General features: G+C 46.1%; 1 protein-coding gene across 3 annotated transcripts in view; it reads left to right on the top strand.

The window, feature by feature from the left end:
* The window catches only part of LOC112230876 (disabled homolog 2-interacting protein), a 321,602-nt gene that overhangs the window by 70,190 nt on the left and 223,554 nt on the right, over nucleotides 1-27,858 (top strand). For all 3 annotated transcript variants that reach the window (XM_042311572.1, XM_042311571.1, XM_042311570.1), the window contains exon 2: nucleotides 14,330-14,424. In XM_042311572.1, coding sequence (XP_042167506.1) covers nucleotides 14,365-14,424 — 60 coding nt within the window. In that variant the 5' untranslated portion in view covers nucleotides 14,330-14,364. The remainder of the gene's footprint in view (nucleotides 1-14,329; nucleotides 14,425-27,858) is intronic.

The raw sequence follows: 27,858 nt of genomic DNA, 5'->3' as shown, positions 1-27,858 counted from the left end.
GTGTACTACCTGTGGAGGTTGTGGTCAAGACGTGGCAAGTTTACAATGCAGTAATATGTGTAGCCCAAGGAAGACCCTCTAAACCCCCAGTCTCTCGTTCCCACTGTCTCTCTCTCTCTCTCTCTCTCTCTCTCTCTCTCTCTCTCTCTAGCTACTTTTCCTCCGAGAGCTCCATTAAATGTCCTGCTCGCAACATTTCACCGACAGACCAGGGTGTTATGGAGTTTCTGAAATAAACCCCAAGAGACGAATGCCCTCGCAATGATGAAATAAATCAACGTGAAATCATTAGCAGAGTGCCCTATGAGTGACATGATGACAGAGAGCATAGTCTTTGGAGCGATGTCAGCCGGTGTCAGCTCTCTCTCTCTCTCTCTCCTGTTGTAATGGCATACAGTTGAAGTCGGACGTTTACATGCACTTAGGTTGGAGTCATTAAAACTCGTTTTTTTTCAACCACTCCACAAATTTCTTGTTAACAAACTATAGTTTTGGCAAGTCGGTTAGGACATCTACTTTGTACGTGACACAAGAAATTTTCCCAACAATTGTTTACAGACAGATTATTTCACTTACAATTCACTGTGTCACAATTCCAGTGGGTCAGAAGTTTACATACACTAAGTTGACTGTGCCTTTAAACAGCTTGGACAATTCCAGAAAATGATGTCATGGCTTTAGAAGCTTCTGTTAGGCTAATTGACATAATTTGAGTCAATTGGAGGTGTACCTGTGGATGTATTCCAAGGCCTACCTTCAAACTCAGTGCCTCTTTGCTTGACATCATTGGAAAATCAAAAGAAATCAGCCAAGACCTCCACAAGTCTGGTTCATCCTTGGGAGCAATTTCCAAATGCCTGAAGGTACCTTGTTTGTACTATTGTACAAACAATAGTATGCAAGTATAAACTCCATGAGACCACGCAGCCGTCATCCGCTCAGCACGGAGACGTGTTCTGTCAAAGCACTTTTCGTACTTTGGTGCGAAAAGTGCAAATCATTCCCAGAACAACAGCAAAGGACCTTGTGAAGATGCTGGAGGAAATAGGTACAAAAGAATCTATATCACAGTAAAACGAGTCCTATATCGACATAACCTGAAAGACCGCTCAGCAAGGAAGAGCCCACTGCTCCAAAACTTCCAAAAAAAGCCAGACTACGGTCTGCAACTGCACAGGGAGACAAAGATTGTACTTTTTTGAGAAATGTCCTCTGGTCTCATGAAACAATAATAGAACTGTTTGGCCATAATGACCATCGTTATGTTTGGAAGAAAAATGGGGATGCGCGCAAGCCGAAGAACACCTAACTGTGAAGCACGGGGGTGGCACCATCATGTTGTGGGGGTGCTTTGCTGCAGGAGGGACTGGTGCACTTCACAAAATCGATGGCATCATGAGGCAGGAAAATTATGTGGATACATTGAAGCAACATCTCAAGACATCAGTCAGGAAGTTAAAGCTTGGTCGCAAAGGGGTCTTCCAAATGGAAAATGACCCCAAGCATACTTCCAAAGTTGTGGCAAAATGGCTTAAGGACAACAAAGTCAAGGTATTGGAGTGGCCATCACAAAGCCCTGACCTCAATCCTATAGAAAATTTGAACTAAACAAGCATGTGCGAGCAAGGAGGCCTACAAACCTGACTCCGTTACACCAACTCTGTCAGGAGGAATGGGCCAAAATTCACCCAACTTATTGTGGGAATCTTGTGGAAGGCTACCCAAAATGTTTGACCCAAGTTAAACAATTTAAAGGCAATGCTACCAAATACTAATTGAGTGTATGTAAACTTCTGACCCACTGAGAATGTGATGAAATAAATAAAAGCTGAAATGAATCATTCTCGCAATCATTATTCTGACATTTCACATTCTTAAAATAAAGTGGTGATCCTACCTGACCTAACACAGGGAATATTTACTCTGATTAAATGTCAGGAATTGTGAAAAACGGAGTTTAAATGTATTTGGCTGAGGTGTATGTAAACTTCCGACTTCAACTGTAGCTGTGTGTCCTCTTTGGAGTGGTTGAGTTATTATTTGGCTGAAGGAAGAGAGAGATCTTCTAAAATGACATACAAACTAGCTAGGGCTATCCTGGCTACACCTCTATTTATTTGTTGTGTTGCTACTGTCAGAATCAGTCAAAAGCCTGAACTTTTATTTATATACTACTAGAGAACAAATGGTGAGAGGGTACTTCAAGCACAGTATAGTAATGTTTGTGTGCTTGCTTGCTTGCTTGCTTGCATGTGCTTGTGTGCCTACATACTTGCACATCTGAGTGCATTCTCTGTGTGTGTATTCTATTGCGGGACTAAAAACGGGAGGTGACTTACCATTCATTGTCTTCACAGTCCTTACCTCTCTGCCTCCTGTGATGAGTCCTCTCCTCTCCTCTACATCTCCTCTTACTAGATTAGTCACTATGCTAAGTAGCTCAATTCTGCTTTCACAATTGGAGGGAAATGACATAAGTTGTTTTCAATAGAAGTTTACCTAATCTACCCATGCATGAGCAGTGGTAGTGGCTAGAACAAGAGCCCAGACCAATCCTTATGCACTCCCAGGCACCCTGAGGGAGGCCATAATATATCAATCTGTTGCTGGGACTACGGCTGATGATTGACAGGTGCCCCGTGGCTGTCAGTCAGCGTGTGGTCCAGACAGACGGCGGCAGTAGCCTGAATTTATGCACTCTGTATCGGCCGGGGAAATTATCCAGTAAAAAGACCTACATGATAAACAGCTACACACATGGTCACACACACAAGTACGCAGGCACGCGTGCGCACACACACACACAGAGAGAGAGAGAAACATACACACACAGTGCATTCGGAAAGTATTCAGATCCCATTTGTTACGTTACAGCATTATTCTAAAATTGATTGAATTGTTTTTTCCCTCATCAATATACACACAATGCCCCATAATGACAAAGAAAGAACAGGTTGCAAATATATTAAAAATTAAAAACAGGTGTATCACATTTAAATAAGTATTCAGACCCTTTACTCAGTACTTTGGTAGAGATTACAGCCTCGAGTCTTCTTGGGTATGACGCTACAAGCTTCGTACACCTGTATTTGGGGAGTTTCTCCCATTCTTCTCTGCAGATCCTCTCAAACTCAGGTTGGAGTTTGAGAGGATGGGCAGCGTCGGTGCACAGCTATTTTCAGGTCTTTGCAGTCGGAAGTCCTGAGCACTCTAGAGCAGGTTTTCATCAAGGATCTCTTTGTACTTTGCTCCATTCCTCTTTCCCTCGATCCTGACTAGTCTCCCAGTCCCTGCCGCTGAAAAACATCCCCACAGCATGATGCTGCCACCACCATTCTTCACCATAGGGATGGTGCCAGGTTTCTTCCAGACGGGACACATGACAATCAGGCTAAAGAGTTCAATCTTGGTTTCATCAGACCAGAGAATCTTGTCTCTCATGGTCTGAGAATCCTTTAGGTGCCTTTTGGCAAACTCCAAGCGGAACTCCAAGCGAATCTACAATTTTGCAGATTAACACTGGAGTGATAAATGATCAGATGGTCATGTACAGGTAGAGATATTGGTGTGCAAAAGAGCAGAAAAGTAAATAAATAAAAACAGTATGGGTATGAGGTAGGTAAAAATGGGTGGGCTATTTACCCATAGACTATGTACAGCTGCAGCGATCGGTTAGCTGCTCAGATAGCAGATGTTTGAAGTTGGTGAGGGAGATAAAAGTCTCCAACTTCAGCGATTTTTGCAATTCGTTCCAGTCACAGGCAGCAGAGAACTGGAACGAAAGGCGGCCAAATGAGGTGTTGGCTTTAGGGATGATCAGTGAGATACACCTGCTGGAGCGCGTGCTACGGATGGGTGTTGCCATCGTGACCAGTGAACTGAGATAAGGCGGAGCTTTACCTAGCATGGACTTGTAGATGACCTGGAGCCAGTGGGTCTGGCGACGAATATGTAGCGAGGGCCAGCCGACTAGAGCATACAAGTCGCAGTGGTGGGTGGTATAAGGTGCTTTAGTGACAAAAAGGATGGCACTGTGATAAACTGCATCCAGTTTGCTGAGTAGAGTGTTGGAAGCAATTTTGTAGATGACATCGCCGAAGTCGAGGATCGGTAGGATAGTCAGTTTTACTAGGGTAAGTTTGGCGGCGTGAGTGAAGGAGGCTTTGTTGCGGAATAGAAAGCCGACTCTTGATTTGATTTTCGATTGGAGATGTTTGATATGAGTCTGGAAGGAGAGTTTACAGTCTAGCCAGACACCTAGGTACTTATAGATGTCCACATATTCAAGGTCGGAACCATCCAGGGTGGTGATGCTGGTCAGGCGTGCAGGTGCAGGCAGCGAACGGTTGAAAAGCATGCATTTGGTTTTACTAGCGTTTAAGAGCAGTTGGAGGCCACGGAAGGAGTGTTGTATGGCATTGAAGCTCGTTTGGAGGTTAGATAGCACAGTGTTCAGTGACTTTCAACGTGGCACAGTCATAGGATGCCACCTTTTCAACAAGTCAGTTCGTTCCTTCCTGCCCTGCTAGAGCTGCCCTGATGAACTGTAAGTGCTGTTATTGAGACGTGGAAACGTCCAGGAGCAACAATGGCTTATATGCGCAATGACAAGAGTCGGCTGGAGTGGTGTAAAACTTCCCGCCATTGGACTGGAAACACATTCTCTGGAGTGATGAATCACGCTTCACCATCTCGCAGTCGGTCAAACAAATCTGAGTTTGGCGGATTCCAGGAGAACGCTACCTGCCAAATATGCATAGTGCCAACTGTAAAGTTTGGTGGAGGTGGAATAATGATCTGGGGCTGTTTTTCATGGTTCGGGCTAGTTCCCTTAGTTCCAGTGAAGGGAAATCTTAACGCTACAGCATACAATGACATTCTAGATGATTCTGTGCTTTCAACTTTGTGGCAACAGTTTGGGGAAGGCCCTTTCCTGTTTCAGCATGACAATGTTGAGATCGGTGTGGAAGAACTTGACTGGTTTGTACAAAGCCCTGACCTCAACCCCAATGAACACCTTTGGGATGAATTGGAACGCTGACTGCGAGTCAGGCCTAATCACCCAACATCAGTGCCCGACCTCACTAATGCTCTTGTGGCTGAATGGAAGCAAGTCCCCGCAGCAATGTTCCAACATCTAGTGGAACGCCTTCCCCACAGAGTGGACGCTGTTATAGCAGCAAAGGGGGGGGACCAACTCTATATTAATGCGATGTTCGACGAGCAGGTGTTCACATACTTTTGGCCAGGTAGTGTAGCTTTCATCTGAATTCACCGTGTCAGCCTATGTCATGGAAAGAGTCGGTGTTCCTAATGTTTGGACACTCCGTGTATGTTCCAGTCTATTTCTCCCGCGCTGTGGAGCTGGCGAGGGTAGCGGGTAGAGAACTGATTGATCACTAAAAGTTTATTCTACAGTACTTGACTTTCATCCTGTTTTACACACTCAGCCCATCTGATTCACAGCTAAGCGCCTTCTGGTTTCTCTTCGTCTTTACATCGCTCAGCCCAATAACACCACGGCATGCTAGCCAGCTGCTCAGCAACATGCACACGCAAACGAGTATCTGCACGCACACACACATACCCTCTAAAAGGGGGCACAAATTACTTGAGGATGATACATGCTTAATTCTATGTAAAACAATATACATATATTTGATTGGTCAAATTGATTGGTCATGTGAGGGAAATGCTATAACCCTCCAGCCACATCCAGCTAAGTGGATTGTTCACTATTGTCTACACATGTACACATGTTCATGAAATACAATAGGTGACTGTAACTAGAGCCATGACTACATGGAACTCTATTCCACATCAGGTAGCTGATGCAAAACAGATAAAATTACACCTTATGGAAGAGCGGGGACTGTGAAGCAACACAAACATAGACACATGCGCGCACACACACACGATAACATATGTACTATACACACAGGTACACATGGATTTTGTGTTGTAGATAATGTGGCAGTGGAGTATGGGCACACAGTGTGTTGTGAATTCTGTAATGAACATATTGTAATGTTTTTAAAATTGTGTAACTGCCTTAATTTGGCAGACCCCAGGCAGAATAGCTGCTTGGCAGCAGCCAATGGGGATCCATAATATATACAAATACAAAATCACTCCCAGACACACCTGGCTAATTTGATGGGCCATGTAGTAATCTGGCCGAAGTGAAGTCTTTTGTTTAGACATGTAGCTAGCTAGGTAGCTAGCTAGCTAAACAATGAGCCGGCATAATCCCAACTCATACTACTACCAATACAAACATTGTAGTTTGAATCTAGAGGTAGCTAAAGCTAGCAAACAATGTTCAATGTTAGATAGCTAACATTAGGTTATAACTAGCAATGCAAATGGTTTTCTGATTCAAATAATATTACTACACAGATCATACATGTTACTTTAGCTAGCGAGCCAGCAAGCTAACGTTCACTAGCTAACTAATAGTACGCTTTAACGTGCAATAAAAAATACTTTCTGACAAAATTTGAAACGTATACCTGAAAATTCAGCTAGACTCTTACCCGTATGCATGGAGGAACGCTTCACAGCAGACTGGGACCATTTTAACTCTGTTTTGTTTGTAGCTACATCTTGTTTAGCCAGCGTTGTGTCAAGTCACTCTGATGGCTAAAGTTATATCTTTCAAAAAAATGCATGGTAGAAAGGACTGTCAACATGCATTGAACAGCTCATGTTACAGACAGAAACATGTTACATGGCAGACCAATCCAAACTCATCTCCCGGCATGTCCAGCCCATCCATTATCTCAGCCAGTCATGGCTAACCGGAAGTTTCCTGTCTTTTTCTGTGGCATAACCAACCAGGCTCCTAATTGAATAATTGTATTCATATTTATGGAGGGAATACACGTTTGTTATTAATGCACATGACAGTTCACATGTTCCAGAAGGCATTTCTGGCAACAAAAAAACAAACAAATTTTGATTAAAAAAGTGTATGTTTATGTTCAAATGCCTCTCCTGTGAAATAGTGACGTGCTACGTATGCCTAGTTTCCTGAAACGAGTCACACATGCTTCTCTGTATCTCTGCTAAAATCTGGGTAAAAGATTGAAAGGAATGTGAGTCTTGTTCAGTACATTTAGTGATTGCTTGCTTTTCTAAAGTCTACCAACCTTGCCAGCAGACATGCCAGCTAAGATAATTAGACAAGCTAGCTACTCTAACTTGATTGATAGCCTGAAATGGCTTCTTGGTAGCTAGTAATGAGGTTGGGAGATGGGAAGCTATCTGGGCTAGCTAAAGCCAACTTCATAAAATGGATGTGGCTAGGACAAATCTGAGGGGGCACATGCCCCTGTGCACCCTATGGGCATGATGCCTTTGCATACACTCATACACACAAATGCATGTGCATACATGCACACACTCATACGCACACACACATTCAAACACACTTTATCGACTCACCATGCAAAGTGTCCTTGCTATATCCAGCATGTTCCGCTTTACCTACTATAATTAACCCTGATGCTATCTAGCTAGTGTCTCTTTGTCTTATCACAGTGTGTGACACATTACATGTACCTCACCGCACACTGTGCTTCATACAAATACACCTAGCACCCAGACGATGACACAGACACACACATGCTGACATAACCAAATCCAATGGGGCGCTGATAAATTCATTCGTTTTGGTATTTCAGTTGCTGTTTGAAGCTGTTTGAAGCTGAAAGCTTCCTTGGTGGGGGGAGGGGGGCTGGCGGTGGAATGAGAGCATGCCTCTCCCTGGAATCTGGTCAGGGCATCTGGAGGGTAGTGTGCGGCTAGGCTGGTGGGGTTGCCAAGGGAATGGAGCATTGAGGAAATTGTCCTTGGGGGCCAAACAATGAGAGGAGCGAGTGAAGGAGAAAGGTAGCTGTCACTCTGGAGGTTGGAAGGGACAATAGGGGTCGGCTACAGACATGTCTAATAGAGTTCTGACGAGAGAGAGAGAGAGAGAGAGAGAGAGAGAGAGAGAGAGAAATTCAGTAAGACAAAAATAATTGTGTTCCAAAAAAAGGTCCACAAATACAAATTGCATCTAGATGCTGATACCCTAGAGCACCCAAAAAAACGATACATACCACTGGTAACTTCCACAAAGCTGTGAACGAGCTGAGAGACAAGGGAAGAAGGTTCGTCTTTGCAATCAAAAGAAACATAGAATTTGACATACCAATTAGGATCTGGCTAAAAATACTTGAATCAGTTATAGAACCTTTTGCCCTTTAAGGTTGTGAGGTCTGGGTTCTGCTCACCAACCAAAAATTCACAAAATGGGACAAACACCAAATTGAGACTCTGCATGCAGAATTCTGCAAAAATATCCTCAGTGTACAATGTAAAACACCAAATAATGCATGCAGAGCGTAATTAGGCCGATACCCACTAATTATCAAAATCCAGAAAAGATTTGTTAAATTCTACAACCACCTAAAAGGAAGCCATTCCCAAGCCTTCATAACAAAGCCATCACCTACAGAGAGATGAACCTGGAGAAGAGTCCCCTAAGCAAACTGGTCCTGGAGCTCTGTTATCAAACAGACCCCACAGAGCCCCAGGACAGCAACACAATTAGACCCAACCAATTCATGAGAAAACAAAAAGATAATTACTTGACACATTGAAAATAATTAACAAAAGAAACAAAGCAAACTAGAATGTTATTTGGCCCTAAACAGAGTGTAACACAGTGGCAGAATACCTGACCACTGTGACTGACCCAAACTTAAGGAAAGCTTTGACTATGGACAGACTCAGTGAGAATAGCCTTGCTATTGAGAAAAGCCGCAGCAGGCAGACCTGGCTCTCAAGAGAAGACAGGCTATATGCACTCTGCCCACAAAATGAGGTGGAAACTGAGCTGCACTTCTTAACCTCCTGTCCAATGTATGACCATATTAGAAACACATATTTCCCTCAGATTACACAGATCCACAAAGAATTTGAAAACAAACCCAATTTTGATCAACTCCCATATCTATTGGGTGAAATACCACAGTGTACCATCACAGCAAATTTGTGACCTGTTGCCACAAGAAAAGGGCAACCAGTGAAGAACAAACACCACTGTAAATACAACCCATATTTATGTTGATTTATTTTCCCTTTTGTACTTTAACTATCTGCACATAATATGAAACGTGCAACGTCTTTATTTTTTTGGCAACTTTTGTGAATGTAATGTTTACTGTTTTTTTTATTGTTTATTTCACTTTTGTTTATTATCAAGTTCACTTGCTTAGGCAATGTTAACATATGTTTCCCATGTCAATAAAGCCCTTAAATTGAAATGTAATTTAACTGAAAGAGAGGGAGAAATAGATGCATATACTGCATGTACCAACGCACACATCTCTACAACTGTTTAACCACCTTCTCTGCGATTCCAGCACCTTTCTCAATCTCTCATGGGTTCATACTGTTTCTCAGAAGGAGTGAAGTGACTCGCTTCTCTCCTCCATCCAGCCTCTTATCTTCCCCTGCCAGACCCAAAGCTCAGCAGCCTCTCCTATAGAGGGCCATTAAGTACACTCGGAGACCCAGGCTGAGCAACGTTACAAGCCCAGCCAGGTGACTGCAGTCTGGGCTTTATCATCTCCCAGGTCCCCTGAGACTCACACTGCCAGGTGGTGTGAGACTCTGTCCTATTAACCAACTGTTAGGAGGGATGGAGGGAAGGATAGGGAGATGGAGTGAGGCTAGGGAGGGCTAGGGAGGATGGAGAGATCTGTTTATGGGCAAACAGAAGTAGAGGAAGGGGGGAGGATAAGAGTGAGAGCCGTATGGAAGGTAGGAGGGATGGCTCTTTTTTTTCGGACTATGGAGGAGGAAGAGGAGAAAGACATGAAGGAGGGGAGAGGTAGAGGAAGTGTGAGCGAGAAGATGCTGAAGGACGAGGTGAGGTAGAGGAGGAGGGCTTGTACAGGGCAGCGGGTGGACATCGCTGAGACAATACTCAATACTCAAATACTCAAATACTCAAAGACAAAACATCTACTGTATGTGCCCTCTAGCTGACCTGACAGACAACACATACCTCTGTCTGCTGCCAGACACACACACACACACACACACACACACACACACACACACACACGCACACACACGCCATTCCATTCCCTCCGTTCCAGCCATTATTATGAGCCGTGCTCCCCTCAGCAGCCTCGACTGACACACACACACACACACACAAAGATAAATAAAGTTCAATAAAGTGCCTGATAGGCTGCTGCCATGGCAGCAAGATAATTAATTCTCCTCAGATCTCCGGGTGCTCAGATCACTGAGGATGTGTAAAGGTTTTATATGTTCAACTCACACAGGGGCAACTTTAATTTCCATTTCTTCTTCCACAAGTGTCTTCTGTATTACCTATGTTTCGCTAGTGCATCTCCTGCTTTCCCCCGTCCCTATTGGTACACAGGTGTGTGTGTGTGTGTGTGTTTAACACTTTACAGCCAACCTGTAGCCAACCATTCCTCCAACCAGTGACTGAGTGTAGGATTCACAGCTAGCCCCTGCATGTGTTCACTATGAGAGAGGAAACTACTCTGATCTGCAGTACTCTACACACATGCCTCATTATGTGGTGAGCTAATTAGTGTGTCAAATTGCACTGCATGCCTACACATGTTGCTACCATCTGCACAGTGTGTACCGTACGAGGAGAACAGGCTGCTCTTCATATGAGTCCCGGGAAAACACGTTTTACGGTCTCTCTTTACCAATTATTAAATCCTTCTAATTAAAACGTGTGTATTCTGTAGAGTAATAGTGTACCCTTTGGCAAACCTTATGCACCCTTATCTGTACTCCATTGGGCTTATGGTAAAACTGTACGATTTCCTTGTAAGGACGTGACTTATTGTTGATTGACAGATGTAGCTTTGGGACCTATAGTGAAAGCCACGTGCAGTGTCGTGTTTGTTTTTTGTTGAGCTGCAAAAAAACAAGTTGAGAGCGAGAGAGAGACTCAATTTGGCGCGGTGGTTTGCTATGCAAATTGATGGAAAGCGGTGTTGAGGGGAAAACCGTATGACATTGTAAAATCAATGTACACAAACAACAAGTTTAGTTAAAATTGGCAGATTTCTTTCCTCAGGGCCGTGGGGTGAGACAGGAATGTACCTTGAGCCTCACCCTCTTCAACATTTATTTCAATAAATTGGTGAGGGCACTAGAACAGTCTGCAGCACCTGGCCTCACCCTACTGGACTCTGAAATCAAATGTCTACTGTTTGCAGATGATCTGGTGCTTCTGTCCCCAACCAAGGACGACCTACAGCAGTATCTAGATCTTTTGCCCAGATTCTGTCAGACTTGGGCCCTGACAGTGAATCTCAGCAAGACAAACATCACGGTGTTCCGAAAAAGGTCCCGTAGCCAGGACAATAAATACAAATTCTATCTAAACACCGTTGTCCTAGAGCACACAAATAATTATACCTACCTCGCCCTAAACATCAACACCACAGGTAACTTCCACGAGACTGTGAACGATCTGAGAGACGAGGCAAGAAGGGCCTTCTACACCATCAGACGGAACATAAAACTTGACATCCCAAATTAGGATAAAAAACATACTTCAATTACTTATGGAACCCGTTGCCCTCTTTGGCTGTGAGGTCTGGGATCCGCTCACCAACCAAGAATTCACAAAAATGGACAAACACCCAATGGAGACTCTGCGTGCAGAATTATGCAAAAATATTATTGTGTGGATGCAAAACCCCAAACAATGCATGCAGAGTCGAAGTAGGGCTATACCTGCTAGTTATCAACATCCAGAAAAGAGCTGTTCAGTTCTACAACCGCCTAAAAGCCCTCACCTACAAAGATATGAGCCTAGAGAAGAGTCCCCTCAGCCAGCTGGTTCTGGGGCTCTGTTCACGAATACAAATAGACCCCACAGAGCCCCAAGACCAAGACACAATTAGACTCAAACAAATGATGAGAAAGCAAAAAGATAACTACTTGACAACCTTGAAAGAATCAATACAATTGGAACGCTATCTGGCCATAAACAGAGAGTACAGAGTGGTAGAATACCTGGCCACTATGACTGTCCCAGAATTAAGAAAATCCTTGACTTTGTAAAGATTCAGTGAGCATAGCCTTGCTATTGAGAGAGGCCGCCGCAGGCAGACCTGGCTCTCAAGAGAAGACAGGCTATGTGCACACTGCCCACACAATGAGTGGGAAACCGAGCTGCACTTCCTATCCCCCTGCCAAGCATGTTCCCGCCTTAGAGATACATATTTCCCACAGATCACATGGACCCACAAATGAATTTGAAAACAAATCAAACATTGATAAACTCCCATGTCTGTTAGGTGAAATACCACAGTGTGCAAGATTTGTGGCCCGTTGCCTTGAGAAAAGGGCAACCAGTGGGAGAACAAACAGCGTTGTAAATACCACCAATATGTATCTGCTTATTTATCTTCCCCTACTATTTGTACTACAGCTATTTGCACACTGCTAAAACACGGTCCACAGCTGATAATAGAACACTTGAAATGCCTCTCTTTTTCAACCCTTTTTGCCAGTGCAATGTTTGCTCTTCACTTCCTACTAGTTTTCTGTCGATTATCGTTTTGTCTCACTTGTGTTTGTTTGTTGTTGTTTAAATCACTCGCTTCGGCAAATGGAAACACAGAGTGAATTAGAGAGAGAGACCGGTGATGTCCCCTAAACTGACACAGATCAACATTGGCCTGCCAGTGACCTCAGAGGTCGAGGGGGGTCACTGTGTCTGCTATTGACGGTTGTGGGGGCGGGGAGATTGACAGTACTTACATGAAGGGAGAGTTCACACTGAGCAGCGGTGTCGACACCTGTTGTATTAGGCGCACGTGACCAGTGACATTTGATTTGCTATTTCAGTGATCACATGATGTCAAAAAAGTGCGAAAGTAGCTTGAGCGCTTGTTTTCGCGCGTAGCCTACTGCGAGTCGTACGGCATACCGGCGTCAGCACAGTCGGGACTGAGTCGAGGTGTATACAGTACAGGACGTTCCCATCGGTTGTCTGTCCCAGCAGGACGCGTGTGTTCTCCCTCAGTCAGACCTTGTCTTGTCCTTTTATCCAGTTACTCTGTGGGCTAAAACAGCAGACAGCCCTGTAACATAGCAGACGTTCTAATTTACTGTGGCACAGCTAATGCTGACAGGCTAACAGACAGACAGGGGAGTCTGACTACCGACACTGACAACACCAAAAATCTGTCTCCTGGTGTCTTCCTTTCCCTTAAAGTATCTGACAGGGGTGATTTTGTGTGGGTTTTTTAAGGGGAAAAGTGTCCACTTTCGATCACAAGGTAGATGGACCAGAACACAATGCAAGACATGAAACCTCTCCTGTCAAAAACAAAACAACAATGAGTTATGTGCCTCAAGCGCTAATTGCTACAGTTTCGAATGGAAACATTGCCATGAGGGGTTAAGTTAGTTCACCCATCTGCAAAAACATGGCAACCCGCGGTTAATGTCAGTCCTGTACCATCGTCTGAAGCGTATCGCTGTATCAACATGCATACTTGGCATGTCTCACATTCTTGGAGTGGACATGTCCCGATCTGCAGCACATGGTACCTCATGGCTCTGATAGAGTGGTAACGATCACTGTCTGTGATAACAGGAGTCGCATTAAATCACTGCACATAGAACAGACACACAATGAAAGACAAAGCAGTATCGGATCAAGATAGACCCCAGGGCTGTCTATTTAGAGACAACAAATGAAATGGAGTTGAACAAGAACATGAAAACAATGTGCAAAATTAAAGAAACGTTCTGCTGGTTGCTTAACTGAGCCTGACTTTTGGAAACAAAGCCGGTTGCACAAAATGTATTTTACTCCATTATCCTGACTGATGTCCTCTCTGTCTCTATTTCTCTCTCTCTCTCTCTCTCTCTCTCTCTCTCTCTCTCTCTCTCTCTCTCTCTCTCTCTCTCTTCTCCCTGTCTCTCTCTTCCCTGTCTTGCTCTCTCATCCCTATCTCTCTCTCTTCCCTGTCTCTCTCTCTCTCTTCCCTGTCTCTCTCTTCCCTGTCTCGCTCTTCCCCGTCTCTCTCTTCCCTGTCTCTCTCTTCCCTGTCTCTCTCTCTCTTCCCTATCGCTCTCATCCCTGTCTCTCTCTCTCTCTTCCCTCTCTCTTCCCTGTCTGTCCCTGTCTCTCTCTCTCTCTCTCTTCCCTGTCTCTCTCTTCTCTCTCTCTTCCCTGTCTCTCTCTTCTCTCTCTCTTCCCTGTCTCTCTCTTCTCTCTCTCTCTCTTCCCTGTCTCTCTCTTCCCTGTCTCCCCCAGAGTCGCCCCCGGAGCGAACGGGCCGCCGACGGAGCATGCCTGGTGGTGCGCCAGACATGGAACCTGCCGCAGCAGCCACGCCCTTCAGAGTCACCGTGAGTACTCGCCTGCCGGAGCACGCAGCGTGTGTGCCTGCACGCGCCCGTGTGCGTCAAGAGCGTGTGACAAAGAGAGGCAGAAAGAAAGAAATACTAATTGGAAGAGAGACTTCCGGAGAAAGGGAGAGTACAGTAGTCTTTTAAGATGTCACGTCAACGTGAATAGAAGTCTGTTCTGGTCTCCAGGTGGTTCTATGCCAGTCTGAATCTCATTGAGCTCCTCCATAACACCCATTCTGAATACACTCTGATGTACAGGTTGTGTGGAGTTATTGAGCTTTCCAGCCGTTGTGGAAGGATACATCTGTGGTGCAATAGGCCTCATTTCATTTTCTCTTCACATGTGATCTCCTGGCTGGCTCAAAATGAGCCACTTCTCACCATGTTTTATTCAACAGATATTTGAACTGCTACTTAACAAACTGCAGAAATGCAGACTCTGTGAGTCATCCATAAGTAGCTTGCCACCTATAAGCAGAGCGCATCCCCATCAAATTAGAGATGAGAGTGGAGAGGAGGACCTCTAGGTGAACGGTACACGATCATCGGGATACATTCAGGATGCAAACAAACTCTTTACGTTGCCGATCGAATGGAAATACTTCTCTGTCCACTGTGACTGGTTCAAACAGAAATGATTCCTATAGATTGACAACATATACATTAGCTTCACCCGTGTTGGTTACCAAGGTCTCCATCTTTTGTCGAACTCAAGTTGATGTAGCTCCTGTCTCTGTCTACTCGCTCTCCTTCCATCTATCTCTCTCTATGACAATGTAAAAACCCTCCACTCCACACCATGTGTCCACAGAATACTATTGCTGTCTGTTGACCTATAAAAGATAGTTGATGTGCCTCTGACCCCGTGTAGTGGAAGCCATATTAAACACACATGAATGCCAACGGGAGCCGTCGGGTTGAACTTCCACAAAGTGAGACTGAAGTGTGTTTTATGAACCGAGCAGTTGTTTCCACCAGGTTTTAATGGCAAATACAGCTGCTGTGGATTGGCTGTGGATTCGTTGAGATTATGAGTAGAGAACGGTAGTGTGGTTGTGCGTGTAGACGAAGTGTTGTGGCAAGGGGTTGCGCCTGCCGTGGCTAAGCATTCATGGTGCGCGTGCGCGTTCCCGTACGAACGAGAGGGTAGGAGAGAAGTTGAGAGAGGTAAGAGGTGAGGCGAGAGAGTGCAGAAGAGGGACAAAAGGGGACGAGAGAGAGGAGATAAAGTGTTAGTGAGACACAGAGGAGTCCGACAGACAGCGGGTAGGCTTTATATCGATCGATCGGGTGTCAGTTAAGCTGCTCCCTGCAGGGACCAGAGGAAAGAAGATAATGAGAAAAGAGAGGAGAGCAGAGGAATGGAGAGAGTGAGAGAGGAGAGGAGAAAAGTGATGAGATGAAGCCACTGTGTCTCGCTGTAGAGTCACATGACCATTTCTCTTTCTCCTGAGTCATGAGGCCATTAAGTTCATGTTTGGATATGATATGATAGAGGTAGAAGGTACCTGGCCCATTAGGCACACATCTAGGATCAGCTTACCAAACTCAAACCATCCCTTAAACCATAAGCGATAAAATCTTAAACCTAACATAGAATCAGGGTAACTTTATGAGACGACAATAGATTTAACATCAGCTTATCTGCAGACTCTTCCATATGTTTGTCATTACAGTGCCCTCTTCTGGCAAGTAAGGGTACAGTCCACTTTTTGCCCACTGCGTTTACTTAGATGCAATGTAGTGTGTGAATGCGTATGTGTGAGTGAGTGACATCCCTCACCCTCCATCCATCCTGGCCAGTTGGTGAAAGGACATCCCAGCTCTTAGCACCCTCTCTCCTCCTGAAAGACCAGTCCTGACATCTAAAGTACCCCCTCCTAGGCTTTGAGCTAAATCTGTCAAAATGACTCTCTCACACAGTTATCCCGGCCCCGGACTCTGTCATCCAAACACACACACTGATTCGATAAGAAGACTTCACACACACTTGGTTGAAGAATTCTCTCTCTCCCCCAAACAACTAACCCATACTCTTAGAATTTTTATTTTTTTATTTAACCAGGCAAGTCTGTTACAAACAAATTGTTATTCACAATGGCGGCCTACCCCAGGCAAACCCTCCCCTAACCCGGACGACGCTGGGCCAATTGTGCGCCGCCCTGTGGGTCTCCCGATCAAGGTCGGTTGTAATACAGCCCGTGATCAAACCAGGGTCTGTAGTGACACCTCTAGCACTGAGATGCAGTGCCTTAGACCGCTGTGCCACTCGGGATCCCATGTGTGTGTAGGTTTCTTTGGCTGACTACATAAGAGAACCCCTTTTTGGTTCCAAGTTTTAAAAAACTTTGTGGAAAGTGTTCCACATGGAACCCAAAAGGCTTCTACCTGGAACCAAAAGGTTTTTGGTTCCAGGTTTACCTGGAACCAAAAAGGTTCTTCAAAGGGTTCTGTAATGAGACTTTCCAAGGCACTGTGATAGTGATAAAGGGGTCACACAACCAGGGATCAAACCAGGGTTTGTTATCACAACCGGCTGTGATCGGGAGTACCATAGGGCAGTGCACAACTGGTCCAGCGTCGTCCGGGTTAGGGGAGGGTTTGGCTGGGGTAGGCCGTCATTGTAAAATACGAATTTGTTCTTATCAACTGACTTGCCTAGTTAAGTAAAGGTTAAATAATAAATAAATGTGGACAGGTGACAAACTATTTTAGGTTCTAGATAGCACCTTCATGCTAAGAGTGCAGGATACACAATTTTGTCCTGTTCTCCGCTAAAGTGGAGAGAGTGGTGCCAACCCAATTTGACTCTTCTCGTACAGCCACACAACAAACCCTTGAGGCTGATTGCAACGCCTCGTCAAATTGATTCTGAATTAGGACTTCTTCTCATCCAATCTCTCCCTCTATCCCTCCCACTCTCCCCCCTACGTTCCTCCCCCTCGGTCTCAGATTGTTCTAGGGGTCTAATTGGAGACTCTGGCCCAGTGATTGTGTGTGTGTGTGAGGGGGTGTCCCCTCTGCTCAAACAAAGACATCCCATGGGCTTTTGGCTGTCCTGACCGCAATGATTCAACAAACCACTGGCGCAGAGGAAGCGGGAGTATGGACACACACGTGCTTGACCGCAGCGCGCACAGACAACAACACGCAGAAATACAGTCAGTTTGAATGAGTCATCTCAGACGTACAGGTGTTTGCAGTGTTGTGGAAAAGTATTTGTCCCCTTTCCAATTGTCTCTGCTTTTGCATATTTTTGATACTCCGGTACTTTAGACGAGGTGGGTCCCATTTATGCATTCCACAGTAAGAACCTTATACCAACGGTCAAGCGTGGCGGCAGGACCTGAACGGCTTGCTTTAATAGAAGGAGCCATGAATTCTGCTCTGTATCAGAGAGTTCTACAAGGCCATCCGTCTGTGAGCTGGAGCGCAGCTGGGTCACGCAGCAAGACAATGATCCAAAACACACAATCAAGTCTGCATGGATATGGTTAAAAAGCAACACATTTGAAGAAGTTTTGGAATGGCCTCGCCGAAGTTCAGTTCTAATGCCAATTGAGATGTTGCGGCAGGACTTGAAACGAACCATTCCCGCTTGAAAACCCACAAAAGTCTCTGAGTTACAGCCATTCTGCATGGAAGAGGGGGCCAGAATTCCTCCACAGCGACGTGAGAGACTGATCAACAACTACAGGAAGCGTTTGGTTGGAGTCGTTGCTGCTAAAAGGAGGCACAACCAGTTATTGAGTGAAATGGGGCAATTACCTTTTTCACACAGGGGAATTGGGTGTTGCGTAAATTTGTTAATTCAATAAATAAGTATCACATTTTGCTGTTATTTGTAAACTCAGGTTACCGTTATCTAATGTTATGTTCTGGCTGAAGATCTGATAACATTCAGTGTCGGAAAAAATATGCAAAAATATAGGGGCAAATACGTTTTCACAGCACTGTAAGTGTCAACAAATCCATATGTGATTGTGTATTCTAGGGCTTTACTGTACCGTGCCGTGTGTTTACTCTCTGTTATTTTACTCTCTGTTACTGCAGGTCCTTACTGGATGTATTGCTATATTATTATCTGTTCGGAGATTTTGGACCCAGCCGTACCATCACACACACACACACACGCACTCTCACACACACACACACACACACACACACACACACACACACACACACACACACACACACACACACACACACACACACACACACTAGGCCTAATTAGCTGTCAGCCTAGGTGAGTTGGGAGTAACGAACGAGGCTGTCGTGACTTGTTGTGCTAACATGTAATGGTAAAGGGGTCTCCTCTGGCTGTGACAGCCGTATCGTCATACAGCCACTCCGTTGTTACCGGCATGTTGCTAGCGTGTTCTCACAACGATAACCATAACGATAACCACAGCGATAACCACAATGATAACCACAACGATAACCACAGCGATAACCACAGCGATAACCACAGCGATAACCACAGCGATAACCACAGCGATAACCACAGCGATAACCACAACGATAACCACAACGATAACCACCGCGATAACCACAGTGATAACCGCAACGATAACCACAGCGATAACCACAGGCTAGGAGAATATGTGTCACAATAATGAACCGAAAGGTGTCGTTCTGTAAACAGCCTTTACTGTTAACAGTCAGAGGCATGTTTAACATGTTTTGCATAAATTAGTTTGGTGTCTTGGATGGTGGAATGTATGTTATAAACTATGGAGGTTTGAAGAATATAATGTCATTAAATTAAGTCAACTGATAACCTCAGAGCATCATATATATATTTTTTTACCTTTATTTAACTAGGCAAGTCAGTTAAGAACAAATTCTTATTTTCAATGACGGCCTAGGAACAGTGGGTTAACTGCCTTGTTCAGGGGCAGAACGACAGATTTGTACCTTGTCAGGGCGGGGGTTTGAACTTCTAACAATTTCTAACAAGGTCAATTTCTAACAAGGTCAATTACATCATGTATATTGCAATGTTTTACCTTCGTTTATGCCGTCATTTAAATGCGGTGAAGTTTTTATGTATTCAAGTGTTGATCATCTTTGATAAGCACAAGGTTTGGAAATATGTGGAAGTATGGATCGTTTGCGAGAACATCTCATCTCAACATCTCATCAAAGCGATAGTTTGAATGGCATTTAAGGATGAGTTGAGGACGAAGAGGGCCGTCCCAGTACAGGTAGTCGTAGGGTGCAACGAGGGAAGGTGTCACTGTGTTAAACTCGATCCAAAATGCCCTCCGTCCCGTGTTGTCTTGGTGTGGAGTGGGTCCACGAGGGTCGGAGAGAACCGGGCAGTGACAAGGGCCTGATCGGCAAACCAACCAGCTCACACATCACTTATACAACACATATGAGCCATGAGTCTCCAGGAGGGAGGTGGTCCTTTACTAAGTTCTCTTTTGCTCATTCACCCTCTTTCACCCCTCTCTCTCTCTCTTGTAGTGCTCATCTCTCGTTCCCTCCTGTTTCTCTTTCACCCCTCTCTCTCTCTTGTATCTCGTTCCCTCCTGTTTCTCTTTCACCCCTCTCTCTCTCTTGTATTGCTCATCTCTCGTTCCCTGTGTTTCTCTTTCACCCCTCTCTCTCTCTCTTGTATTGCTCATCTCTCGTTCCCTCCTGTTTCTCTTTCACCCCTCTCCTCTCTTGTATTGCTCATCTCTCGTTCCCTCCTGTTTCTCTTTCACCCCTCTCCCTCTCTCTTGTATTGCTCATCTCTCGTTCCCTCCTGTTTCTCTTTCACCCCTCTCTCTCTCTCTTGTATTGCTCATCTCTCGTTCCCTCCTGTTTCTCTTTCACCCCTCTCCCTCTCTCTTGTATTGCTCATCTCTCGTTCCCTCCTGTTTCTCTTTCACCCCTCTCTCTCTCTTGTATTGCTCATCTCTCGTTCCCTCCTGTTTCTCTTTCACCCCTCCCTCTCTCTTGTAGTGCTCATCTCTCGTTCCCTCCTGTTTCTCTTTCACCCCTCTCTCTCTCTCTTGTATTGCTCATCTCTCGTTCCCTCCTGTTTCTCTTTCACCCCTCTCTCTCTTTGTATTGCTCATCTCTCGTTCCCTCCTGTTTCTCTTTCACCCCTCTCTCTCTCTCTTGTATTGCTCATCTCTCGTTCCCTCCTGTTTCTATTTCACCCCTCTCTCTCTCTTGTATTGCTCATCTCTCGTTCCCTCCTGTTTCTCTTTCACCCCTCTCTCTCTCTCTTGTAGTGCTCATCTCTCGTTCCCTCCTGTTTCTCTTTCACCCCTCTCTCTCTTTGTATTGCTCATCTCTCGTTCCCTCCTGTTTCTCTTTCACCCCTCTCTCTCTCTCTTGTATTGCTCATCTCTCGTTCCCTCCTGTTTCTCTTTCACCCCTCTCTCTCTCTTGTATTGCTCATCTCTCGTTCCCTCCTGTTTCTCTTTCACCCCTCTCTCTCTCTCTTGTAGTGCTCATCTCTCGTTCCCTCCTGTTTCTCTTTCACCCCTCTCTCTCTCTTGTATTGCTCATCTCTCGTTCCCTCCTGTTTCTCTTTCACCCCTCTCTCTCTCTCTTGTAGTGCTCATCTCTCGTTCCCTCCTGTTTCTCTTTCACCCCTCTCCCTCTCTCTTGTAGTGCTCATCTCTCGTTCCCTCCTGTTTCTCTTTCACCCCTCTCTCTCTCTTGTATTGCTCATCTCTCGTTCCCTCCTGTTTCTCTTTCACCCCTCTCTCTCTCTTGTATTGCTCATCTCTCGTTCCCTCCTGTTTCTCTTTCACCCCTTCCTCTCTCTTGTAGTGCTCATCTCTCGTTCCCTCCTGTTTCTCTTTCACCCCTCTCTCTCTCTCTCTTGTATTGCTCATCTCTCGTTCCCTCCTGTTTCTCTTTCACCCCTCTCTCTCTCTTGTATTGCTCATCTCTCGTTCCCTCCTGTTTCTCTTTCACCCCTCTCTCTCTCTCTTGTATTGCTCATCTCTCGTTCCCTCCTGTTTCTCTTTCACCCCTCTCTCTCTCTTGTATTGCTCATCTCTCGTTCCCTCCTGTTTCTCTTTCACCCCTCTCTCTCTCTCTTGTAGTGCTCATCTCTCGTTCCCTCCTGTTTCTCCTTCACCCCTCTCTCTCTCTTGTATTGCTCATCTCTCGTTCCCTCCTGTTTCTCTTTCACCCCTCTCTCTCTCTCTTGTATTGCTCATCTCTCGTTCCCTCCTGTTTCTCTTTCACCCCTCTCTCTCTCTTGTATTGCTCATCTCTCGTTCCCTCCTGTTTCTCTTTCACCCCTCTCTCTCTCTCTTGTAGTGCTCATCTCTCGTTCCCTCCTGTTTCTCTTTCACCCCTCTCTCTCTCTTGTATTGCTCATCTCTCGTTCCCTCCTGTTTCTCTTTCACCCCTCTCTCTCTCTCTTGTAGTGCTCATCTCTCGTTCCCTCCTGTTTCTCTTTCACCCCTCTCCCTCTCTCTTGTAGTGCTCATCTCTCGTTCCCTCCTGTTTCTCTTTCACCCCTCTCTCTCTCTTGTATTGCTCATCTCTCGTTCCCTCCTGTTTCTCTTTCACCCCTCTCTCTCTCTCTTGTAGTGCTCATCTCTCGTTCCCTCCTGTTTCTCTTTCACCCCTCTCCCTCTCTCTTGTAGTGCTCATCTCTCGTTCCCTCCTGTTTCTCTTTCACCCCTCTCCCTCTCTCTTGTAGTGCTCATCTCTCGTTCCCTCCTGTTTCTCTATCACACCCTCTCTCTCTCTCTTGTATTGCTCATCTCTCGTTCCCTCCTGTTTCTCTTTCACCCCTCTCCCTCTCTCTTGTAGTGCTCATCTCTCGTTCCCTCCTGTTTCTCTATCACACCCTCTCTCTCTCTCTTGTAGTGCTCATCTCTCGTTCCCTCCTGTTTCTCTTTCACCCCTCTCCCTCTCTCTTGTAGTGCTCATCTCTCATTCCCTCCTGTTTCTCTTTCACCCCTCTCCTCTCTCTTGTATTGCTCATCTCTCGTTCCCTCCTGTTTCTCTTTCACCCCTCTCCCTCTCTCTTGTATTGCTCATCTCTCGTTCCCTCCTGTTTCTCTTTCACCCCTCTCTCTCTCTTGTATCTCGTTCCTCCTGTTTCTCTTTCACCCCCTCTCTCTCTTGTATTGCTCATCTCTCGTTCCCTCCTGTTTCTCTTTCACCCCTCTCTCTCTCTCTTGTATTGCTCATCTCTCGTTCCCTCCTGTTTCTCTTTCACCCCTCTCTCTCTCTCTTGTATTGCTCATCTCTCGTTCCCTCCTGTTTCTCTTTCACCCCTCTCTCTCTCTCTTGTAGTGCTCATCTCTCGTTCCCTCCTGTTTCTCTTTCACCCCTCTCCCTCTCTCTTGTATTGCTCATCTCTCGTTCCCTCCTGTTTCTCTTTCACCCCTCTCTCTCTCTTGTATCTCGTTCCCTCCTGTTTCTCTTTCACCCCTCTCTCTCTCTCTTGTATTGCTCATCTCTCGTTCCCTCCTGTTTCTCTTTCACCCTCTCTCTCTCTTTGTATTGCTCATCTCTCGTTCCCTCCTGTTTCTCTTTCACCCCTCTCCCTCTCTCTTGTATTGCTCATCTATCGTTCCCTCCTGTTTCTCTTTCACCCCTCTCACTCTCTTGTATTGCTCATCTCTCGTTCCCTCCTGTTTCTCTTTCACCCCTCTCTCTCTCTCTTGTATTGCTCATCTCTCGTTCCCTCCTGTTTCTCTTTCACCCCTCTCCCTCTCTCTTGTATTGCTCATATCTCGTTCCCTCCTGTTTCTCTATCACACCCTCTCTTTCGTTCACTCCTGTCTCTCTATCTAATCAGGGCCAGGATTGCCTACCCCTGAGCTAGACGAATGGCTCACCTTGGCAGGGCAGTGTCCTTGGTTCCCAGAGGCTCGGGTGGTAGATGGTAGTTGCTAGTTCTAGTGCCTGTCATTTATATTGAACCGACTGAGAGTGTACAGTGTCGGTTGCTATTCTGTATGCCCTTAACCCACTCCTACCAAACGAGTGTGATCAGAAATGATCAGAAGTGATCCGAAAATAGACACCATCAACTTGTATGCAATTCGCGACAGGCAGTACATGAATTTGTGAACAGAGCGTTTCAAATCACAGAGTAAATAGGCCAACACAGCCTCATCATGTCCCCCAGATCAAATATGAGTTAGAGGAGAGAGAGAGAGAGAGAGGAGGAGTAGTACTGGGAAAAGAACCTGTAGCTTTTGTCCGTCCCTCCCCCCCCCTCTCTCTCGAAACAGCCTGTAGCTGAGGTTCAGGACAGGGGAATGAGAGACAGGGAGAGAGAGGGAGAAGGAGAGACAGAGAGAGAGGGAGAAGGGGAGAGAGAGACCAACAACGCAAGCCAAAGCAGCCAGCCAGCCTGACACTAATACCCCCCCTCCATTACCCTACAGGGACAGGGCTCCATTCACTTACTGTAGTTATCTGGCTAAGAGGAATGGATGGGGCTTTCATTTGTTAGCCCAGCGCGCGTGCAGTCCTACACTCTCGCAGGGAAAAAGAGGTCGCCTTTGTGTGTGTGAGATGTGGAATTACTTCTGCTTTTTAGAGGGTTATAGAGTCGTGCTATTTCTAGTGGGTTTAGGGTTAAGGTGAGAATTAGTGTTAGGGTTAGAATTGCGTTAAGGGTTAGGAGCTAGGTTTAGGGTTAGGGTTATGGTTAGTTTTTTGGGGGTTGAGGTTAGGGTAAGGGTAAGGGTACTTGTTTGGTTTAGGGGTTAGGGAAAATAGGATTTTGAATGGGACTAAGTTGTGTGTCCCCAGAAGGTTAGCTGGACAAGTGTTAGCACACACAAGTGTGTGTGTGTGTGTGTGTGTGTGTGTGTGTGTGTGTGTGTGTGTGTGTGTGTGTGTGTGTGTGTGTGTGTGTGTGTGTGTGTGTGTGTGTGTGTGTGTGTGTGTGTGTTAGTGGTGCGTTGGGTCACTCCTGTTCCCGAATTAAAATATAGCCTACATTTGGTGTATCATTTTACTGCAAGAAATGTATGTATAATTACATATGTGTATAATTCTGCAGAACTTAACATGTGGGAGCTTTCTTTACTGTAATATTTTTCATTTTAACATGTATTTTGACAGGGAATCAATGCTGAGAGTGACGTCTCTTTTCCAGATGAGCCCTGTATAGCACCACAATACACAGGGAAAAAAACACAATAAACACATTAAACTACACATTCACATACACAATAACTCAAATACAGGTTATTATACTTAACAATACACGATAAGCAAAGCCCAATCGTTAAAAAAACAGATTCATCATGTAAACAGTCTGAAATACCCAAGAGGCATCAATTCCTCCTAGATCTACTGTCCCGGGTCCAGGTTTCAGTTTCCATTTAACCCATCTGAACAGTAGGCTACAGTCCCCTTGACGTGCCACAGGCCTATTTCAAATCCCTGTCTTCTGTCTGTCGAATTTGTAAAGCGCCTCGCCATCATCACACATAACATAGCCGGCACCCGCTATCATCCTCTTTCACCAATTTCTTTCCTAAACATGACTTTTCGGGCCCCTCCCTTCTCTTTATTTGCAGCTCTCCATTTCGCCACTTTTCTCTTATTGAATTCAACTCTGACGTCCCTCTTTGCCACCGTGGATCAGCGTGAGCTTTTTCTGCACCCAAAAGCAAGTGGCGATTGGCCTGTTCGGCTGCTTGTCGTGCGTACAGTTATAGGCCCTAAAGCTTAGGCTTACGCACTAACGGCAGATAGCCTAAGGTAATGAACGGACGACCTCAACGTATCCGCACAATGTATTTGTCTTCTCTTTATATCATCCCGCCCCGCAGACATAACGGCGGGGGCGGCAGATTATAAATCAGCCCACGCATCGCTCGTGTGTGTGTGTGTCTTGGTCTGCGAGTGTGTGTGTGTCTTGGTCTGCGAGTGTGTGTGTGTGTGTCTTGGTCTGCGAGTGTGTGTGTGTGTGTCTTGGTCTGCGAGTGTGTGTGTGTGTGTCTTGGTCTGCGAGTGTGTGTGTGTGTGTCTTGGTCTGCGAGTGTGTGTGTGTGTCTTGGTCTGCGAGTGTGTGTGTGTGTGTCTTGGTCTGCGAGTGTGTGTGTGTCTTGGTCTGCGAGTGTGTGTGTGTGTCTTGGTCTGCAAGTGTGTGTGTGTGTCTTGGTCTGCGAGTGTGTGTGTGTGTCTTGGTCTGCGAGTGTGTGTGTGTCTTGGTCTGCGAGTGTGTGTGTGTGTCTTGGTCTGCGAGTGTGTGTGTGTGTCTTGGTCTGCGAGTGTGTGTGTGTGTCTTGGTCTGCGAGTGTGTGTGTGTGTCTTGGTCTGCGAGTGTGTGTGTGTGTGTCTTGGTCTGCGAGTGTGTGTGTGTGTGTGTCTTGGTCTGCGAGTGTGTGTGTGTGTCTTGGTCTGCGAGTGTGTGTGTGTCTTGGTCTGCGAGTGTGTGTGTGTGTGTCTTGGTCTGCGAGTGTGTGTGTGTGTGTCTTGGTCTGCGAGTGTGTGTGTGTGTGTGTCTTGGTCTGCGAGTGTGTGTGTGTGTCTTGGTCTGCGAGTGTGTGTGTGTGTCTTGGTCTGCGAGTGTGTGTGTGTGTCTTGGTCTGCGAGTGTGTGTGTGTCTTGGTCTGCGAGTGTGTGTGTGTCTTGGTCTGCGAGTGTGTGTGTGTCTTGGTCTGCGAGTGTGTGTGTGTGTCTTGGTCTGCGAGTGTGTGTGTGTGTCTTGGTCTGCGAGTGTGTGTGTGTGTGTGTTGGTCTGCGAGTGTGTGTGTGTGTGTCTTGGTCTGCGAGTGTGTGTGTGTGTGTGTCTTGGTCTGCGAGTGTGTGTGTGTGTCTTGGTCTGCGAGTGTGTGTGTGTGTGTCTTGGTCTGCGAGTGTGTGTGTGTCTTGGTCTGCGAGTGTGTGTGTGTCTTGGTCTGCGAGTGTGTGTGTGTGTGTCTTGGTCTGCGAGTGTGTGTGTGTGTGTCTTGGTCTGCGAGTGTGTGTGTGTGTCTTGGTCTGCGAGTGTGTGTGTGTGTGTGTCTTGGTCTGCGAGTGTGTGTGTGTGTGTGTCTTGGTCTGCGAGTGTGTGTGTGTGTCTTGGTCTGCGAGTGTGTGTGTGTGTGTGTCTTGGTCTGCGAGTGTGTGTGTGTGTCTTGGTCTGCGAGTGTGTGTGTGTGTCTTGGTCTGCGAGTGTGTGTGTGTCTTGGTCTGCGAGTGTGTGTGTGTGTGTCTTGGTCTGCGAGTGTGTGTGTGTGTGTCTTGGTCTGCGAGTGTGTGTGTGTGTGTGTCTTGGTCTGCGAGTGTGTGTGTGTGTCTTGGTCTGCGAGTGTGTGTGTGTGTCTTGGTCTGCGAGTGTGTGTGTGTGTCTTGGTCTGCGAGTGTGTGTGTGTCTTGGTCTGCGAGTGTGTGTGTGTCTTGGTCTGCGAGTGTGTGTGTGTCTTGGTCTGCGAGTGTGTGTGTGTGTCTTGGTCTGCGAGTGTGTGTGTGTGTCTTGGTCTGCGAGTGTGTGTGTGTGTGTGTCTTGGTCTGCGAGTGTGTGTGTGTGTGTCTTGGTCTGCGAGTGTGTGTGTGTGTGTGTCTTGGTCTGCGAGTGTGTGTGTGTGTGTCTTGGTCTGCGAGTGTGTGTGTGTGTGTCTTGGTCTGCGAGTGTGTGTGTGTCTTGGTCTGCGAGTGTGTGTGTGTCTTGGTCTGCGAGTGTGTGTGTGTGTGTCTTGGTCTGCGAGTGTGTGTGTGTGTGTGTCTTGGTCTGCGAGTGTGTGTGTGTGTCTTGGTCTGTGAGTGTGTGTGTGTGTGTGTCTTGGTCTGCGAGTGTGTGTGTGTGTGTGTCTTGGTCTGCGAGTGTGTGTGTGTGTCTTGGTCTGCGAGTGTGTGTGTGTGTGTGTCTTGGTCTGCGAGTGTGTGTGTGTGTCTTGGTCTGCGAGTGTGTGTGTGTGTCTTGGTCTGCGAGTGTGTGTGTGTGTCTTGGTCTGCAAGTGTGTGTGTGCCTGTGTACTGAACGTGCGCTTGTGTGTGTGTCTGAAATTGCCGTGCAAACTTTCCGAGGCTCCCAGGGGATCAAACAACCTGTGACAACATACCACACACACTCTACCTCGCTCTTCACCAGAGGAGGCTGGTGGGGGGTATCTATAAGGAGGATGGGCTCATTGTAAGGGCTAAAATGGAATGAATGGAACGGAGGCAGGTAGCCTAGCGGCTAAGAGCATTGTCGATGTGCCCTTGAGCAAGGCACTTAACCCTAATTGCTCCTGTAAGTCGCACTGGATAAGGGTGTCTGCTCAATGACTAACGTGTAAATGTAAGTCAAACGTGGTTTTCACATGTTTGATATTTGAAACCGTTCCATTCCAGCCATTACAATGAACATGTATGCCAATAGCACCTCCAAACAGCCTCCTCCGCTCTCTACCCCCCCCCCCTCTCTCCCATCTCTCTCACTCCTCGTTGGTAAGACAGACATGTCATGTTGTGAATGGCCTGATTGGAGGCTGTAACTAAATAAAGATGCCAACCTCATTACAGCGT

The sequence above is a fragment of the Oncorhynchus tshawytscha genome, linkage group LG33 (genome assembly GCF_018296145.1).
Source record: "Oncorhynchus tshawytscha isolate Ot180627B linkage group LG33, Otsh_v2.0, whole genome shotgun sequence".
NCBI lineage: Eukaryota > Metazoa > Chordata > Actinopteri > Salmoniformes > Salmonidae > Oncorhynchus > Oncorhynchus tshawytscha.
This window is presented reverse-complemented; position numbering and strand designations above follow the sequence as displayed.